General features: G+C 40.0%; 1 protein-coding gene across 1 annotated transcript; it reads right to left on the bottom strand.

Annotated features, from left to right (window-relative positions):
* Nucleotides 1–1496: 1496 nt before the first annotated feature.
* LOC135214004 (large ribosomal subunit protein uL24m-like) lies at nucleotides 1497–13956 on the bottom strand. The gene is made up of 6 exons (XM_064248102.1): nucleotides 13754–13956; nucleotides 10484–10656; nucleotides 3126–3257; nucleotides 2830–2923; nucleotides 2444–2604; nucleotides 1497–1721 (listed from the first exon to the last, which is right to left on the bottom strand). Exons 1-6 carry the CDS (start codon nucleotides 13847–13849, stop codon nucleotides 1586–1588), a joined length of 792 nt encoding a protein of 263 aa, XP_064104172.1. The 5' UTR covers nucleotides 13850–13956; the 3' UTR covers nucleotides 1497–1585.
* Between the last annotated feature and the right edge of the window lie 2614 nt (nucleotides 13957–16570).

Raw genomic sequence — 16570 nt, 5'->3', positions numbered from 1 at the left:
GGAGTTGGCATTATGAATGAATTGTTAGGGGAGGGTGGAAAGTAAGATGGAAGAAAGAGAATATGAAAGGTAGTAGAGTAAATTTAACGAAATGGGTTGCAGCTATGGGCTGAAGGCAAGCTACAAAAAAATAAATAAATAAATCAAGTAATATCTACAGTACACTGTATGAGGTGCACTGATAGCACTAACCCTCTACCGGGACCTCTAAAACATGAAGTTTATAGTTTAAATGCCAATAATTCTATTGTTCTGTTTAGTTATTGAAGCTTTATTTTAAAATTGTCCTTTTGGGTGATTTTGTTTTGTCACTCCCCCCAATAGGACTGAATCAAAGGCAATTCAGCGCCTCAGTGGCGTGGTTGGTTTGGTGTTTGCTTCTCACCCCGGTGGTCGCGGGTTCGATTCCCGGCCATTCCATTGAGGAGTGAGAGATGTGTATTTCTGGTGATAGAAATTCACTCTCGATGTGGTTCGGAAGTCACGTAAAGCTGTTGGTCCCATTGCTGAATAACCACTGGTTCCATGCAACGTAAAAACACCATACAAACAAACAAACAAAAGCAATTCATGTCTTTATTGTGTGACCCTCGGTTGATGTTCGGTTCCACAAAATATATTTTCTCAATCTCCCCGCCTAGGGTACTTTTTCAGTCACTTTACAATTGATCTCAGGGGCAGAATTCCTCCCCCTTTAAGGCAACATATTATGCCACTAATTGTGAAGGTAGGATGTTGGATTTAGGTCAAGCAGGCCATTACTTAAAGGCAGCCTTTATGTGTTAAGGTACTAAAGGGTATAACAGGCCGAGTGTATATCTTGGGTTTGTACTGGTGAACCAAGACTCGAGTAGCTTCTAAGCACTTTAACTTAATGGATTCCTGTGTACTTATCAGCTGCATTATTATGATTATTTTTTGCTATGCTACCATTTTGGATGTGATACACTTTTAGATTAAGCTCTTAAAGTGAATGTTTAGTGTAGAGTAAGGTCTTACATTGAATGAGTAGCGTAGAGGACAGGTTAGTTTACTTTCAAAACTGAGAAATTGCTGTAAAAACTCTAGAAAATATTAAAAAGTGGTTTATACATTGGACCCTGTAATACATATATGGTGATTTGAGGTCCTACTGTATTATTGTCTTGCAATCAAATCCTCTGTCAGCACTGTCTTCCAAGCATTGCTTAGGAATCCAAACGTGTCAGTTGACTGACCCAAGTTCAGAGATCTATCCTTGGCTTTTCATTCACTTCAGAGCCTTTCAATCATCTACGGGCTGTCATTCACTTCAGAGCCTTTCAGTCATCTACGCGGGCTGTCATTCACTAATGAGCCTTGTTTCAATCATCTACGGGCTGTCATTCAGCAAGAGCCTGTGCTACCATAAGGCCAGCTTAATCTATCCCAACCAACCACATAGAATCCAAGCTTTAATGGTGTCAAGATCCTAGCAAATAATAGTCTTTTTGTAAGTGATAGAACAAAACAATATGGGAGAAAAATGCTTTATTTGATACATAAAATGTACATGAATCCAGAATTACTACTACATGTCATAAAAAAAAATAAGTTATGTAGCCATTCAAAATTCCTTGAAATCGAAATTGCGATGCCGGACTGAATACCAGAAAGTTTTCCTTGGCACTCTGTCTTCTTTGATGCCCATTTTATCCATGATGTCCATTTCAAAGGTTCGATGAGAGGGCTCGAAGGTAATTCTGAAAAAAAGTAATTTGGCCTTAAGACTTAATGTGGCTTAAAGAGATGAATTACAAAATTAAATACATACAGTACATAATATGGTGGAATCATATCTTGTATAACTGCAGATTATAACAATTTCTATTCAGAACTAAACAGTTGTCAACTATGACTGGCTACACTGATTCAGTATGAAAATAACACCTCCCAGTTTTGTGGAATACATATTGTATTTCGATGAAACATTTTAAGGAACCTTGTCTGTACTAAACAGCTGAACTTTTAAAACTTTTATATGCCAGTCACACGATAAGAACAATTACATGTTTTATGAATGTGACCATAGGGAGATCAAACCTTGAATATCTAGTCTCTTGGAAAGTCCAGAAAACAAAATCACACTTGAATTATGGATGCTTTTCAAACTTGTTTGTATCATTCAACTTTTAACACTTATTCTCGATAACTAGGTCAAATTTAATGGCACACAATTTCCAATAAAAATCAATATTTGTCGACATCCTGTTGTCTCATGATTATTAAAAGGTGCCTGTTCTTGGGTAATGTAGCACTTCAGTGTCTTTTGTTGCTACAGAAAGATGATGGCATGGCTTTTAGTAAAACAAGTTTGTAATTGCTAAGGCATAAACACAATTATTGAAAAGATTCATTCATAATATAGTATATTCTATTACTTCCAAAAACAATAATTTAAAAGTAAATAAAAGGAATTCCTTACTGAGTTAACTCTTTTTCTTTAGTATCCTTGTCTTGCTCTGGATAAGATGACTTGGTTTTATAATCGGGAGTTTCTTCAGCTTGTTTGGGCATTGGGATTATCCTGCCAGTTCGTGCAGATACACGGACACGTTCTCCAGATTCGGTATAACGCCATTCAGCCTAATAGAAATGTAAGTTTTAATAAGGTATATGATTGCATAGTGTTTAAGTCAACTAAATTCAAAATCATAATCATCTGTTTCAGTCTGAAAATTAAAAGACTACATGAACAAGTTTTACCCTTAGGACAGCGCTCCTTCTTTTCTTTTCAAAGACACTACTGAAATGAGGTCAGTAAACAAACTAGCATACACTAATGAAAGAACAACACTGCTCACACCTTACCTGAGTTGGCTGATTGTCTGATGGATCAAGCAGTGCCACCTGATTCGTCACAAGCAGAGGATTTTCTTTCTTCATCATCATGCCTGGGTAATTCCTATTGAGAAAGGAAAAACAACTTTAGTTACATGGACAATTCAATGTACATAAGTACTATGTTAAAAAGTAAATTCTGTATCCATACAAACTGAATACTGTACAATTCTGTATCCATACAAACTGAATACTGTACATGCTGAAAGACACAAACTCTCAGGCGACAATCAAGGGTCTAGGCTACAAATTACTTAACTACTTACTTGGACTTGCCCATCATTTCATATGTACAATTGAGGCCTTCAACCATCACCCAGTTTCTCTCTTGAACGATATAATTTACAAGGCCGTGCTTGCCCTTATCTGGTCCAGCAAGGATTTCCACACGGTCACCCCTGAAAATAAAAAAAAAATTTAAATTTGGAAAACAGTCTTAAAATATACTACAATACTGTACTACTGAGCACTTTAAAATTTTTCATACAATATGATATTGTTATGATACAATAAAGTTTTATACATACTTACCTGGCGATATATACTTAGCTATTTGACTCCGTCGTCCGACAGAAATTCGAATTTCGCGCACACGCTACCGGTAGGTCAGGTGATCTACTTACCTGCCGTTGGGTGGCAGGACTAGGAACCATTCCCATGTTCATATCATATTTTTTCTATACCGCCTGTCTCCTGAGGGGAAGTAGGGTGGGTATAAATCGTATATATCTGCCAGGTAAGTATGTATAAAACTTTATTGTATCATAACAATATCATTTTATACATTCAACTTACCTGTCCAGATATATACTTAGCTGATTCACACCATTGGAGGTGGGACAGAGACAGCTAAATAAAGATTCAAACAGGAATCACAACAATCGTTGTAGGTAATAAATAAATAAAACCTTGGTTCCTACCTGTTTAGACTGAAGACTTCATGAATACAATCCATGGAGTCTAGTCAGTCTCAAGAGCCTCAGCGAGATATTGATCTATGGGTAAGAGTTCTTGTAGGTCTGCCAAAGGGGTCTTATCTGCTTACTCGGCAGATCCTGGAAGGACTATGTCAATGGGTGCTTATCCACTTACTTGACAAGAACCTTATACAAGGAGCACAACACCGATCCCGATCACCTTAACCTAACCATGTTAGTTCTAAGATTGCAAGAGTTATCCCCTAACTCCTTGCAAACAACCACAAACTCGAATCACAAACATTCGTACACTTAAAAGTACAAAAATAAAAATAAAAATAAAAATTTTTGTACAATCTAGCCAGTAAGACGTCTCTTGATTCCCTACTGACCCAAGCATTCTAGTTCAGCAGAAAAACAACAACCCGTCTCACAAGGTAGATCTATGTACCATTAAAAATTAAAATACCAAATACAAAATTTTCTAAGGATCGTTATGTGTTCCCAGCCCCAGCACTGTATCCGCTGATACAAAAGGACCCAGAGAGAAACACTTTTCATATGTCACTTTAACGTCCTTAAGGTAGTGCGATGCGGAAACTGAATTACACCTCCAGTAAGTCGCATCCACAATGTCTTTTTAAAAGACATGTTCTTCTGAAAAGCTAATGAAGTGGCCACAGCTCTAACCTCATGAGCCTTCACTCGGAGAGTCCTGAAAGATTCCTCAGTGCAGTTACTATGAGCATCAGTAATAATGCTCCTAACAAAAAATGCTAACGCATTTTTTGACATGGGTCTACTAGGATCCCGAACTGCACACCACAGGCTTTGATTACATCCCCTGAGTTCGTTCTTCTTCTTTAGATAAAACTTCAGGGCTCTAACCGGACATAATGATCTTTCGAATTCCTCTCCTGCGAGATTTGAAAGTCCTTTAACTTCAAAACTCTTTGGCCAGGGTTTTGAAGGGTTCTCGTTCTTGGCCAGAAACAGAGTCTGGAAAGAACAAATTGCCGCATCACTCTTAAATCCTACTCGAGAATCTAGAGCGTGTATTTCACTAATTCTTTTCGCAGTTGCTAAGGACAACAAGAAAATACATTTTTCTCGTTAGATCTCTAAACGACGCGTTGTGAGGTATGGCTCAAATCGTTTTTCTGATACAGAAATTTAAGAACCACATCCAAAGTTCCAGGTTCGGAGGTTACGAGGAGAAATGGTTTTTGAGGTTTCAAAAGATCTAATAAGGTCGTGGAGATCTTTATCTTCTGCTATCTTCAAACCTCTGTTTCGAAAAACAGCAGAGAGCATACTCCGATAACCTTTAATGGTTGAAACTGATAAATTAGATTCCTCCCTAAGAAAAATCAAGAAATCAGCAATGTTGGTCACAGAGGTATCGGAGGAGGACAGTTTATTCTTCTTACACCATCTTCTGAAAACATCCCATTTGGATTGGTAGACCCGAATAGTTGAGGATCTTCGGGCCCTAGCAATTGCTTTTGAAGCTTTGCTTGAAAAGCCTCTCGCTCTGACAAGTCTTTCGATAGTCGAAAGGCAGTCAGAGCGAGAGCGGGGAGGTTTTGATGGTACCTCTCGAAATGGGGTTGTTTGAGAAGATCTCTCCTGTGTGGAAGAGATCTTGGGAAGTCCACCGTCCATTCCTGTACCTCTGTGAACCAATCTTGAGATGGCCAAAAGGGGACGACGAGTGTTAGTCTCATCCCTTTTGACGTCACAAACTTTTTTAAAACCACTCCTAACATTTTGAAGGGGGGAAAGGCGTAGGCATCTAGGCCTGCCCAGTCCAGCAGCATGGCATCCACCGCTATAGCTCTCGGGTCTTCCACTAAGGAGCAAAAGTTCTCTATCCTTCTGGATAGGAAGGTGGCAAATAGGTCTATTTGAGGACTGCCCCACAGGGACCACAGAGCTTGACAAACCTGAATGTGAAGGGTCCACTCTGTGGGGAGAACTTGGTTTAACCTGCTTAGCCTGTCTGCTCTGACATTTTTCTCTCCTTTCACGAATCTTGTGAGGAGAGTCACATTCTTGTCTTTTGTCCAATATAACAGCTCTTTTGTTATCTGGAACAGAGAAAAAGAGTGAGTTCCCCCTTGTTTCTTGATATAGGCCAACGCTGTGGTGTTGTCCGCGTTGACCTGTACCACTTGACCTAAAACTTCTGTCTCGAAGGCTTTTAGGGCTAGGAGAACAGCATAAAGTTCTTTGGAGTTTATATGCCAGTCTTGTTGATCCTTCCTCCATTGGCCTGATACTTCTTTTGTCCCTAGAGTCGCTCCCCATCCCTTCTCTGAAGCATCTGAGAACAAGATTAGGTTTGGGTTCCGAACCTCTAGAGACAAGCCCTCGTTCTTTTCCAAGGGTATTAGCCACCACTTTAGATGATTCTTCACTTCCAGAGGAATTCCGAAAGTGTCTGAAAGTTGCCCGTTCTTCCAACTCCAAATTCTTCTTAAGAAGAACTGAAGGTGGAGTCCTTTTCCTAGAGAAATGAACTGTTCTAGTGAGGAAAGGGTTCCCAGAAGGCTTAACCATTCCCTCACTGAACTCCGTTCTTTCTCTAGGAAGCTCGAGACTTTCTGTAAGCCCCGAGGAATTCTTTCCTGGGAAGGAAAAGCCCGAAAACCCCGAGAATCCATCCGAATCCCCAAATAAACTAAGTTCTGGCTGGGGATCATCTGAGATTTCTCGAGGTTCACGAGTAATCCTAACGTCCTTGTCAGGTTCAAAGTAGTCTGTAGGTACCTCAAACATAGTTTCTCCGACTTGGCCGGATTAGCCAATCATCGAGATACATCGAGATGTTGATCCCTTCTAAATGAAGCCATTTGGCCACGTTCCTCATAAGATACGTAAATACCTGAGGAGCGGTTGATAGGCCGAAGCACAAGGCCCTGAACTGGAAGATTTGTCCTTGTACAACAAATCTGAGGTATTTTCTTGACGATGGGTGAATCGGAACGTGAAAGTAAGCATCCTGAAGGTCCAGGGAGACCATCCAATCTCCCTGACGTACCGGTTCAGGATGCTTACATCCAGAACGGGTCTCCATCCCCTCGAAGCCTTTGGAACTAAGAAAAGGCGGTTGTAAAACCCCGGGGAGAATGGATCCTGCACTAACTCTATTGCATTCTTGTCCCTCATCGACACCGACCAGTCTGCAGGAGAGTCTCTCTCAGTCCAGGGTCCTTGTAACTCGTCGACAAATCCTTCGGAGATGTTGCTAAAGGAGGTCTGTCTACGAAGGGAATGATGTAACCCTTCTGTAGGACAGACAGAGTCCAGGGATCTGCTTCTCTTGAGGACCAGGCCTCCACAAAGTTTTGAAGTCTGGCCCCTACCTGTGCTTGGAGGACATGGCTGCTACTTGCTCTTTTTAAAAGAGCGGAAGGAAGACCTCCCTCGCTTGTCGAAGGGCCTTCTCTTCGAAGATGGTCGAGTCAAGGGCACTCCACGAAAGGGCACCACTGGAGTACGAGACACCTTCTTCTGAACAGGAACTGCAGGTCTAATCTTCTTCGTGGATTGCACTAGAAGATCCTGCGTTGCCTTTTCCAAAAGGGATCTCGAAATATCCTTTACTAAAGGTGAAGGAAACAGATGTTCTGACAGAGGTGCGAAAAGTAGGGCGGACCTCTGAGAAGGAGAAACTCCTTTCGTCAGAAAGGAACTGTAAAGAGATCTTTTCTTTACTACTCCCGATCCGAACAGGGCAGCTAACTCACCAGAACCATCTTGCACAGCCTTATCCATACAAGATAGGACACTGTGCAAGGTTTCCAGATCAAGAAAATCTGGCTCACTCGTCTTTTTAGCCAGCACCCCAAGGGACCAATCCAAGAAGTTAAACACTTCTAATACGTGGAATATTCCCTTAAGGTGCTGATCTAATTCAGACATACTCCAAGACGCCTTTGCAGAATTTAGAGACTGTCTTCTCACTGACTCCACTAAGCTAGAGAAATCTGAATCTGCAGACGAGGGGAGCATCAAGCCCATAGCTTCTTCCATTTTATACCATATACCTCTCTTCCCTGTCAGCTTGGAGGGAGGAGAGCAATAAACAGTTCTAAGAGTTTCCTTCTTCGACAAAAGCCAGGAATCCAAAGACTGGAGGGCTTTTCTCATTGAAATCGCAGGCTTCATCTTTAAGAAAGCCGAGGATTTCGGGGTTTTCGTGCTCGAAAACAGCGATCTCGGTGAAGGAGGAGCAGCAGGACTAAGAGAGTCCCCAAATTCCTTGAGAAGTAACGAGGCTAAGACTTTGTAATTAGAAAGTCCCTCGTTGGTAGAAACTTCTTCTTCAGAAACCTCTTCAAGGCCAAGGTTAGACGGGGATTGCTCTTTCCTGATCGATTCTCTATCAAGAGAAGTAGGTTCTCTAGGAGAAATGCTTCTAGTAGGGGAAGGACTAAGTACGTCAACGTCCTTACACACTAGTAGACGCTTCGCACCTGACTGGATCATGCCTAGTCGGCGCCTCGCGCTTGGTAGGCTGCTCGCGCCTGGCTGGCGCTTCATTCCTTGGAGGCGTCACGCGTCTCGCGCCTGTCAGGATCCTTGAGCCTGGATGACGCTTAGCGCAAAACTGGCGTCACTCGCCTTGCTAACGTCTCGCGCCCAGCAGAATCCTCGCGCCTGCCTGGCGCCTCGCTCCTGGGAGGCGTCACGCGTCTGGCTGGCGTCTCGCGCCTGACAGGATCCTCGAGCCTGCTTGGCGCCTCGCGTCTGGCTGACGTCTCGCGCTTGGAAGGCTCGACGCGCCTGACTGGCGACTCGCGCCTAGTAAACTCTTCGCGCCTGGCTAGCGCTTCGCGTCTGGCTGGAGCTTCACGCTTGGCTGGCGCTTCGCGCTTAGAAAGCTCGACGCTCTTGTCTGCCGTCTCGCGCCTAGAAGGCTCTTCGCGTTTGGTTGGCGCCTCGCACCTGGCTGACGCTTCACGTCTGACTGGAGATTCGCGCCTGGCTGGCGCCTTGTGCCTGACAGGAGAAAGGATCTTGCTCGGTCTATGAAAGGCTGACGAATCTGATTCCAAGTCCGAAGATGACAAATCTTGATGGCGAGTCTGACCCCCCTCGACAGCCTAGACTTCTTTATAGGCAGGAAAGCGTCTTTCCTTCTAGGAGGGTCTCTTGACAGAAACTCCCACAAGAGAAAGTGATGGAATCCTGCATGGTACGCAAGGATTCTATTCGTTTCTACATTCTTGTCCACCATAGGACTAGAAGAACGGTCTTTTACCGATTCCCACAAGTCTGTGGGGGAAGGAAGCACATTCTTTGCCTTCTTAATTACCGTAGGATCCTCCTCTTGAAAACGTTCAGGACTTGATGTAATCCTGGGTTCATTCCAACATCTTTTCGGGGGCGAGAAAGATCCGCAGATCTCCAACCTCTTTTAGGAGAAGAATTCTCCGAAGAGGAGAAACACTCTCGAAGAACGCTTTTTCTGTAGCGTTCTCTGGCATTCTGTGGCGAAACAGAAAAAGCCGAAGGGACGTCTGACTGTTGGGGATCCTCCACAACCTCCTTAAGGCTTTTGACATTCCTTCTCCTCTGGGCTTGGGAGCTTGAAAGAGGTCTAGGCCTGGGAGCGTTGTGGAGACAATCAGACACTTATATCACTATCCACAGCACTTAATTCACACTGCTTACCTTCAATGGCTGCCATTTTGGTTTCCATTTTCCGAAGGGCGGCTTTTAGATTAGCAATCTCTGATGCCGAATCTGTTGGTTCTAATAAAGGAGCAGATACTACATTAGATGGGGCAGTAAAAGGAGAAGAGGGTATAACATTACTGATAACCCCGCTAGATACAGAACTAGGCAAAGGTTTGGAAGAAGACCTCCTCACCCTGTCTCTTTCCAACTTCTTCAAATATGAAGTTAGAGATTTCCATTCTTCCGCACTCAAATCCTTGCATTCATCACAAGTATTATCAAAAGAACATTCATACATCCTGCATTTCTTACAAATAGTATGAGGATCAACCGATGCCTTTGGCATCCTAACTTTACACCCCACATTCACACACATTCTCACCACACTTCCAGAATCAGACATCATGTTGAACAATCCATATCAAATCCAATAAACGGTCCACAATCGCGTATGCCAGTACAATCAATGCAAATACGTCACCGAGAAGTCCAAACGAAGATCAATTGCGATGCAAAATACGAATCCAGCCAGAGATACCCACAACGATGTTGCCAGTATGGGCGACAGAAAAAATATGATAGAACATGGGAATGGTTCCTAGTCCTGCCACCCAGCGGCAGGTAAGTAGATCACCTGACCTACCGGTAGCGTGTGCGCGAAATTCGAATTTCTGTCGGACGACGGAGTCAAATAGCTAAGTATATATCTGACAGGTAAGTTGAATGTATAAAAATATTTTTGTTGGGCAGTAACCAAAATCTAATTTTTGCCATGAATATAAATCTATTTCAATTTTCAATATGTACTTAGGTGCCACTGCACCACACTAGTTACATTGTCATTTAATAAAAGTCTTCAAGTATGCATTTAGATTTCTTTATATTCTCTGAACCATTGTGGTAGACATGGATATGAAATTTGTAAGCTGCATGGTCATGATGTAATCATAATGATCTTAAAACCTTAAAACATCACTGCAATGCTTTAACAAAGCGATGAGAACCAATTCTAAACTTACTTAAAAAATGTCCATTCTGCTATAGGTTCAATAAATATTTTTTTCTTGTGTCTCCCTGGCATATTCTGTTGCCTGAACTCTTGGGTCCATGGCCTATCTACTGAGAAGGTGAACTTCTTCTTTCTTAATGAAACAGGTCGGTACTGAACACCTTTAGGTGGGTTCCACTCAACCTGTAAAACAAGTAACTTTAATTAGAAAAGAGGGCAAAGACTTACTTTGGGGATGTAAGGCCTGGACTATATACAGAAGAAACAAGGGCACTGACAAGGTAAATGCAAGAAATTTTGAAAATATGTGACTATAGCATATGAATACCTTCTTAGGAATGAAAAATTAACAGAGGGATATGGTGTCTAAATTGGAGTAAAAAATTAAGGTAATATTTTACTTTACCCATTGTTCAATATTGGAATTTTTATGCTGTGATTGTAAGCCTCCTTAACATGACTGGTATGAAAGCCTGCTCAAATCTATTATAAATTTACTGAGATGTTTTTATTGTCTTTGGTTTATGAATCCATCCTGATGGGGCTGGTACTGAACATGGTGCTCATGGGAGTGGTGTTGGTATTATATAAAATTTTATAGAAAAAGAAACGGATGTCAGAAATGTTTAAATCATGCATTAAAATGTTATAATAGTTTAAAGTAAATAGAAAAAATATGTGTATATACAATACCTGTAGGAAGGGCCACGAAATGACTGAAAAAAATGATTGATGACAATTTATGCCTACACTTTTAGTGCTTTAGCAAATTTACTTAAGCACACAGTGAATATTAAACAATGCAAATGATAAAACACAACCTTAATGAAGCATTAATATATGGTGAATTACACAGCATAAGATCATATCTGAGATGGGATGACTGCACATCTACAATGGTGTCAAAACAGGACTGTAATATTTTTAAATGACGAATGAAGCTTTTGAATTCTGAGACTGAGTCATACTAATCCTTTCCAAGAGACAGCCATAAGCTAATTATTGATATTTGGACTGAAAACAGCAAATACCTATGCAGAAAATATATGTGGAGCTGATGCAGAGTAGGGAGACCGGTAGTGTGAGGAATCCGACCTTGAAAATGGGTCAAACCTAACTTATCATAAAGCGTTGAGCCATGGCCTAAAGAGACTTTTTTTTACTTAGGGGAAACAACCGACTGGACTAGCTGATCCAGTTTTCACGGCATGTGGATCCACCCTCCGAAAAAGTACTTTAACACGTCCTGACACCAGAGCTGGGCACCAGTCACAAGTCATTGGTGGTGAGAGCAACAGCTCGAGACCTCTACTATCCTTTCGAAGTAAGTATTTTCTCCAAAGTTAGAAATTAAGGTCATATTTTAAGATTAAACAGAGGTTAATGAAAGTCTAGCCATGCGCAGTGCAAACATACCTCCAGGACGCTTTCAAAATTTTTACTTATAACTAACAATTTAGAAGATTGACGCCATTTCGATGTTTGCGGAGTCGCATGTGTCAATAAACTTTCCATTCTATGTGCTAAATCTGTACACCACTTGTACCCATAGATGCTAGGACACTTTCTTCACAACAATCATCAACAATGACACCAACCGCGGCTTATCCAAGGAAACTACGATGTTTTGGTAGAAGAAGAAGAACAAGAAGCGTGCACTAGATAATTATTTAAATAAACAGTTAAATGGCAGTACGTATAAGGTCATGAATTGTATAAATTTTTTACATATTCATGATTATTAATTTGAAAATATTCATTGTCGAAAGAGAAAATAGATTCCTGACTCAAATATCATCAGTTTTGCTGTGAACAGTACCTACGGCGTTGTTCGCGCTCTTCTATTGTTTATCAGTGTTGCCAATTGGTATGTGTTTACCCTCCAAACTGGGTATAAGACTTACACAAAACTGGGGAAATAAGTGAAATTAGCATATCTATTTGTAGTATAAATAGTACATATTAGAGCAATTTTATCATTATTGCATTACTATGACAACTAGAATTCATGGAAACAGTTTGTAAATGCATCGGCGTATGTGTGAAGTTCCACTAAATTGGCAACGATGAGATTTTGCCGTTGTCTACTCGTATCTACTTTAGAAATATCTGTAATTTTTCAGGGTTAATTTGGTTGCAAAAAAGGGATAATAGACATGAATTAAATATACATTTTGAAGTAACAAAGTAAAGTTAAACTAAATATTGATTAAAGTAAACAATTATGGGAATAAAGCTTTGCACCTCATAAACCGTGTAGTCATCTGCTGCCCGCAACTTAGTTTGTGGAGTGAGTGCATAGTTCAAGTGCAATTTGGAGTGAATTAAGACCAAAACACGTTTAATTACAATCAAATAAGCACTGTGGAGTTTCATTTGTGATGGCAGTGAGGATAAAACCACAGATTACAAGGTAAAACTGAATTTCAGTTCAAACCATGACCCAGGGAATAAGAAGTTTCATACTTTCACTAATATAGGCAACAAAATGTTGTTTTATTGTGCTGATTACAACTGCCATCTTGAGTAAGATCAATAAACGTTACATATATACGCTAACATTGTTCAAATGAGTGCTGGGAAAGATGTTCGATCCTTTGCGGTTACGAACGGCACCTCAGTCGGTGGACGCCATATTGGATTTAAAAACTGCTGTGAAAACATATTTTACGAAGACCTCACATGCCTATTTTAGTTGGTATGGCACTTTCATACCTATATCACATTATGTTGACAAAACTTCAATCTTTTGAACGGTATGCTTAAAGATGTAATTGTATTCTTGTTTCACTAATTAAATATCGAATGAATAAAGCTGAGCCACGCGATGACGATGGATCCAGTGCGGTGTTTCCCGCTAATTGACTTAGCCCCTAGCACTGTACCCTGATGTGGCTGGATGGAGCTTTGCCCCTTCCACCCTCTGGCCCAAAGTAATGCTGAATGTCAGAAACAGATTGGCAACTAAATTTCCGTTTGGAACCAAACCAAAAACACCTTAACCTAACCTTTCCAACTGCATCATGCTCTGACCTAACTAGAACTTACCTTCCTAACCTGACATAGGCTAGGCACTGTGCCCTGACCTGGTCAGAGGGACGTCACTCTCCCTGGACCCCGCAAGTACCTTAGGCTACCCCTTTGTACTAGAATGCCTATCCCTGTCTCCCTACACTGCATACTACCTATAAATTTCATTAGCATAAGAAAAATTGTAAAAAAGTGAAGAAAACAGCCTACGACACTGGGGGCTACGCTTGGCTGCAGGAGGCCTATTTACCTCTTGCATAGCCCTTTTGATGTAAGATTCAGGAAGATTGGACGTCTTTTTCGTCATATCTGCGACGCAGCGGGCCAAACTTGTCACTCGAGGCATTTTCAGAATTATTTAACCGTAAAGACGTCACCGGAAAGAAGTAGAAGGAGCTGTACTAGTAGTAGTAATAGATGGGATGCGTCTTTGTAATGCCTCCTCGCCATTTCGTATTTACTTGTGATTGAGCTTGTTTGAGGTTAATTTCTCTACGACAACCACATTCTCTCGATGAAATCTTTTCCTGCCATCCATTTCTTCACTTATGTATTCTGTTGATGAACTCTTTCCTGTTATCTATTTCGTCATGAACACATTCTTTTGATGAACTAACTGTTTCTCTGTGGTAACATGGTTCTTTTGACTAATTATTTCCCGTCAGGTATTTCCTCATTAACACATTCTTTTGATAAAATCTTTCATATTATCTATTTCGTCATGAACATATTCTTTTGATGAACTCCTTCCTGTTTCTCTGTGGTAACATTGTTCTTTTGACTAATTATTTCCTGTCATGTATTTCCTCATTAACATATTCTTTTGATGAGCTCTTCCCTGTTCATTGTTTCCCCATTCACTAATATTTTTCGACTAACTAGAAAGAGCTGCAAAAATAAAATATTGGCCATTAATTCGTCTTCATCCACTTCCTTGGCAATGGCTTCTTTTAAACTCAAACATGCTCTTAATATCATATGTTAGGCTTTAATGCTTTAAATTTCTAATTAATTCTTTACATTGTAATCATTCACTGCTCTTCACCCTTCAATAGTTTCCTGTTATTTCTTTAATGCTCAACTTATATTTCCTATTGATATTCATGAACTTTTTGCCCGAAATGTTTATGACTGATTTAAGTTGTTTTGCTAATTAGATTTAGGTCAGACGATTTTCATGTAGTAATCTTTAATTTGCATAATCCAAGAATACATATATGAATATATATGTTTGTATTTAGTTTTTTATATACTTATTTTTGAGACTGACTGAACGGAGATGTTTGTAACGCATTTTTTAATGACAATGTAAAAATATTACGTTATTATCTTCTAAATGTAATTGTAATAATCTATGATAAAATTTCATTTGTCATTGTTTACATGATACATTATTGTTATTATAAACAGACATTATCAGCATTTTGTTTTGAAAATATAAGTGAAACGCGTCATATAAACAATAGGCAATGGGTGACACTGACATCCGCCATCCGAGTACACGAACAAGGTCCATATCTTTCGCCGAATATTTACAGGTATTTTCGTATTGTACAAGTGTTTATATTAATATTAGAATGAATTAAGTATATAAGCTGTATATGGTAAGTTTCAGCCGAATTAATTAACAAATAAGGCTGTTAGTATTCAATTGGGAACTTATCTTTACGTAGCTACTAGGCTACCTACCTATACCTAAGGTATGGTTGTATATATTTTTGCGAATAAAATAATATAAAAATTATAAAAATTTTTATATCTAGGATAATTGCCCTAAGAGTAAGCATCATGTCTGAAAGAATTTAACTTTAGTATAACCTAACATAGCATTGTTGTACCTTACCAGGCTAAGTAGCCTAACCTTGTTGCACCTAACCCAACCATATCGTAGCCTACCTGACCTAAACTCCACTTTTTTACCAAATGCTCCCCTCCCTTACAATACTGCGCACTTGTGATATCATTCCAGGATGGCCAACATAGCTAGTATAATGGAGCGAGTGAATACCCGCAAGTCTAAATATTCTTGGCAAGCTCGTTTGAGGTATTGTTTCGCTGCGCACGCTAGCCTCAGGGTTAAGATCAACTGGGTACTTAGGAAAAGTTACATTCCAGCAAAAAAAATTGTTGGATAGTAAATTGGCGTAATAGGTATGATGAGGCAAGTAACTTTACAGGTAGATTTCACCATGCTGTACAACTTTAAATCTATGTAATTTGTCATTTGGAGTTGTATTACCGTGGATGTACAAACTACCCGCTATAACTTCTGAGGTAAATTCTTGGTAAGCAACCAAAATACTATTGAAAAAGTAAATTTCCAAGGTAATACCCCATGAAGAGCTGTTAGGTATGTAGTAGTTCTACGAAGAAGTTAAATTAGATGCTGATGTCTATTTTAATAAGATATGTCCCTAGAAAAGTCATCAAATTCAGGAAAAATGACTGGCCATTGTTTGCCGTTACAAGGATATGAGCTTAACTTGACAAACAGACAAAATTCAACACTTGGAGGCGAAATTGTTCTAATGAAAATGACATCATTTTTGTTGACTACCGGCATGCTGCAATTAGAACTTACCATACAGCCTAGGTAAATGACAATAATTCTTTGAAGAGGAAACTTGAAGGAATTAGGCTACTCAGCCATATCTGTGGTGAACCAAATGGCATTATCTATCTTCAGGGTCAGGCTCACCTTCCATTCAACCACTACTAACAGATGATGGTAGAGTGGTTACTGGTCTTAGGGAAAAGGCTGAGCATTTTAATCGAGCTTTTGAAGCTATGCAATCAGCTTAGGATGTCCCTCTTGCTGATAGTACTTGTCATTCTAAGCCTATTCTTACAAAATATGCATTTCGCTCCAGCGATGTTAAGAAACTTCTGGACAATCTTGATGGCTGGGGTGAAGATCCTGATGGTTTTTTCCCATTGTTTTTTAAAAAAATTTTCTAGTATGTTGTGCATCTGGAACTTGAAAAGCAAGAGAAGATGCAATGCATTGCAACCATACTGCTATTCTCCTTGCATTATAATACATTTGTATCAATTTATTAGTTTATTT

Source organism: Macrobrachium nipponense, chromosome 43 (assembly GCF_015104395.2).
Source record: "Macrobrachium nipponense isolate FS-2020 chromosome 43, ASM1510439v2, whole genome shotgun sequence".
Taxonomy (NCBI): Eukaryota; Metazoa; Arthropoda; class Malacostraca; order Decapoda; family Palaemonidae; genus Macrobrachium; species Macrobrachium nipponense.
Note: the sequence above shows the minus strand (reverse complement) of the source record. Positions and strands in the feature narration are given on the sequence as shown.

Coding starts and splice junctions, on each gene's coding strand:
- LOC135214004 (XM_064248102.1), bottom strand. CDS start 13,849: ATGCCTCGAGTGACAAGTTTGGCCCGCTGCGTCGCAGATATGACGAAA. Junction 2,924..3,125: donor GAAATGATGGGCAAGTCCAA/GTAAGTAGTTAA, acceptor CTTTCTCAATAG/GAATTACCCAGGCATGATGA. Junction 1,722..2,443: donor AAAGAAAAAGAGTTAACTCA/GTAAGGAATTCC, acceptor ACTTTTTTTCAG/AATTACCTTCGAGCCCTCTC.